The 3,333-nt window shown below is 54.5% G+C and overlaps 1 protein-coding gene across 1 annotated transcript in view; it reads left to right on the forward strand.

The window, feature by feature from the left end:
• Positions 1-3,300, forward strand: part of NME3 (NME/NM23 nucleoside diphosphate kinase 3) — a 6,339-nt gene extending 3,039 nt beyond the window's left edge. Inside the window, exon 5 of the mRNA XM_035895641.1 lies at positions 830-3,300. Within this exon, the coding sequence (XP_035751534.1) occupies positions 830-947 (118 nt within the window). The 3' untranslated portion in view covers positions 948-3,300. The remainder of the gene's footprint in view (positions 1-829) is intronic.
• The last annotated feature ends 33 nt before the right edge of the window (positions 3,301-3,333 follow it).

The raw sequence follows: 3,333 nt of genomic DNA on the forward strand, positions 1-3,333 counted from the left end.
CCAGAGCAGAGCTGTCTGCCTCCCACAGCTTGCAGAGGAGCCCTGGCGGGAGGTGCTGACTTCTGCTGCCTGGTGTTGGCTTTGCCAGAAGGAGGAGCCTGTGTTTGTGGCTTTCCTGCCTCCCAAGGGCTTCTCTGCTGAAAGCAGGTGGGGTTTGCTTGTCTTTTGCTCCTGGGAGTCAGGACTGTCAGGCTGTGAAGAGGAAGGGAGGAGCCCTCTCAGCCCTTTCCTGGGGAAGCAGGGCACCTGGAGAGCTGCTCTAGCTCTGCTGGGCACCTGAGTCTGTAACGAAAGCCAAGCAGGAGCTCTACGTGTGCTAGGGCTCTTCACCAGTGAAGGTCTACCAGCTGTGACCTCGGGTGGCTGCAGTCTGCCTTGTGGTGTAGACACTGCTTTTACTGACCCCCCTGGACTGGCTTTCTGTTCCCTGGTGTCTGATACCAAACCTGCTTCAGAGGACCTGCTTTGACAGAAGGAACAAAGGAAATCCGGAGGCAAAACTTGAATTACTGCCATAAAACCAAGGCAAGCTCTAGATCAACAGTCACTTGCAGCTCCTCCTGTAGCAAACAAATGGCTTGTCATCACAGGAGGAAGGAGCACTGGGAACTGCCAGCTCCTGCTCATCCATGGCCTAAGCCATGTTCAGTGTAACCAGAAACAGCCCCTGAGCTGGAAGGAGGAGCTATGTGGCAGGAGAGAATATTGTAGGGTGTGACTGGCTTGATCGGTTTAATTACATTGGTCAAGATTAAATTTTCCAAACTGCAGCTTCCCTCTCCTGCCTTTGTCTGCTTAGTCTGGCTGATCCCTTTCTTCTTGCCCACAGGAACGTGATCCACGGCAGCGACTCGATTGAGAGTGCCCGGCAGGAGATCTCCCTCTGGTTCCAGCCAGAGGAGCTGACTTGCTGGGAGGACACGGCTGAGCACTGGATCTACACGTGAGAAGAGCAGCCCGAGGGAAGTACCTGACAGGGCACAGGGCGTTGCCATCCATTTCATCGCAGCTGCTTGGGCTGGCTCTGGCTCCTGCTGCGGTGTCGCGTGCTGTGGGGGTTTCTGTTCTGCGTGTGGGTGGAGGGGTCCTGGGAGCTGGTATCTGTGTGTAGCTCTGCGGTCCAGCTGCCTGCAAGAGTAGCTATTTCTTTTTTTCCTCTCTCTATACTATAGTAAGTAGTTGGTATTGTTGCTCTTTGCTGCAGCATCTTAAATCCCAAGTAGCTCAAGGTAATTTACTGAAAAACTGGGCTCTATGCCTATTCCTGTGTGTTCTCAGACCTGCCTGGCACAGGAGAACGTGTGCTCCTCGCTGCTGGGAGGTGCTCTGGTCACTACAAGGCGCTGTAATCTGTATCATCTACCTGCATTGCTCTAAGGGTCTTTGCCAAAGGTGCTTAAGGAACCGGGCTGCTCTGGGATAAGGGGGAGAGTTTCCCCCCTGGGGTAAGAGCTCGTTCCAAGGCAAGGAATGAGGGACAGGACAAACTGCTCACTCGCCCTTGGTGGGAGCTCTGTATGCCAGGGCAGGTCACCTGGCTTCAGACATGACTAGTGAGTCTGTGGAAGGACAACTTGCCAGATGCTGTTAAATGCACGGTTTCTCTGGCTCTGGTTCCTGGCTGTGGGCACTGGGAGCAGGGGAGCGGCTTCTCTGGGTCTGCTCTGGTTCTCTGCAGGCCTCCACTGCTGGCTGCACAGCCCCTGGCCCAGCCCAGCAGGGTCGGTCTCATGCTGTACCTCCATGGTGGCTGTCATGTTCTGGTGAAGCAGCAGCGCTGTGCAAACCACAAGAATAGAAGGGGGGGGGAGTGAGGTGGGGAAGGATTTGTAGACTGGGGGCTCAGGAAGGACTAAGAGGACTATTTAGTCCTCTTGTATGCAGTGCAGGCTGTGGAGTCCTGGCACCGAGCTCTGGGAGATCCCGAGATCTTTCTTGTCTGATGGTGGAGCTTCCCTGCTGGGAGGCTTTCTGGAGGAGTTGGACACCACCTTGAACTTGCTGTGAGCTCTCCCTGGAACATCAATCTCCCTTTGAGCCGTGTTGTGTCTGAGCTCCTCATGCAGCCTTGCCGGAGCGTAAGGGCAGGGACAGTGACATTGTGCCCTGCTGAGGGACAAGGTCCCCTGGGGCTTTCCTGCATGTAGGCTCAGATGTTTTGCCCATGGCCTAAAAGCCTGTCTCTCTGCAGCTCCCTAGCTTTGTAGCTGCTGGGGAAGGAGTGCTGTTCTCTGGGGGCAGAGAATAATCTCACCCCTGCTCCCCCTCTGGGCTGGCCCCAAGGGCACTCAGCAGCGACACAGGAATGAGCACTGAGGGGACAGAGGGTCTCCCTCTGGTGAGCAGGGCTCTCCTCAGCTCTTCCTGCCTTCGGGGCCTTCTCCAGGTGGCTGTTTACAGCTCTCAATGTGCAACAGATTCCCTTTGTTCCTGTAACTCATCCATTTGCTTTTTTTATAATAAACTCTGGGCATTGGAAAGCAGAAGAGAGTTGAAATAGATGGCTTTTACCTATCCTTTCCCTGGGTTTCCTCCCAGCACTGTCACTGGGAACGCAGAGCTCCAGCTGCTGCTGTTTCCCCTGCTCCTGTTACTGTCCTGCCAAGGCTGCGGCAGAGCTCTGCACCACTTGCGTTTAATCCCCGAGCCCCACCATCCTGTGCCTTTCTTTCCCACACCACCAAGCTTTAAGCAAAGGCAGAATCATAGACTGTCTCAAGTGGGAAGGGACCCATAAGGATCACTGAGTTCAAAAGCCAAGTGACCTCAGCTGCTCCTCCCAAGTCCTGCCCTCGGGGCCTGTCGCCCTCCTCTGATGTGACACCGTTTGCCATAACTCTGTCGGGCAATTCCTCGCCCAGCATATGATGGGCTTGTCTGGCTGTGTGCTGGAGAGGTTATCCAGGATACTGCCAGAGGCAGTATCAAAAGCTTTGCTAAAACCCAAATCCGCTGCATCTAGCAGCTTCCCTTGGTCAACTAGATGGCTGACCTTGTCATTAAAGGAAATTAAGCTCATTAAGCAGGGCTTGCCCATGCTGGCTATGACAAGTGACTGTGTTATCTCCCAAGTGGTTTTTAGTAACCCCCAGAATAACCTTCTCTGCAATTTTACCCAGCACTGATACGAGCCTGGTAATTACCAGGGTCTTCCTTCTTACCCTGCTTGGAAACTGGGACAACGTTTGCCAGCTTCCAGGCGACTGGGACCTCTCCAGATTGTTCAAAAATAACAGGGAGAGATCCTGTGATGACATCGGCCGGCTCCCCCAAACCCGGGATGAATCCTGCCGGGCCCCATGGCCTTTTGCACGCCTGCTGGGGCAGCCGGTC

Source organism: Egretta garzetta, unplaced genomic scaffold (genome assembly GCF_000687185.1).
Source record: "Egretta garzetta isolate BGI_Z169 unplaced genomic scaffold, ASM68718v1 scaffold140, whole genome shotgun sequence".
Lineage (NCBI taxonomy): Eukaryota > Metazoa > Chordata > Aves > Pelecaniformes > Ardeidae > Egretta > Egretta garzetta.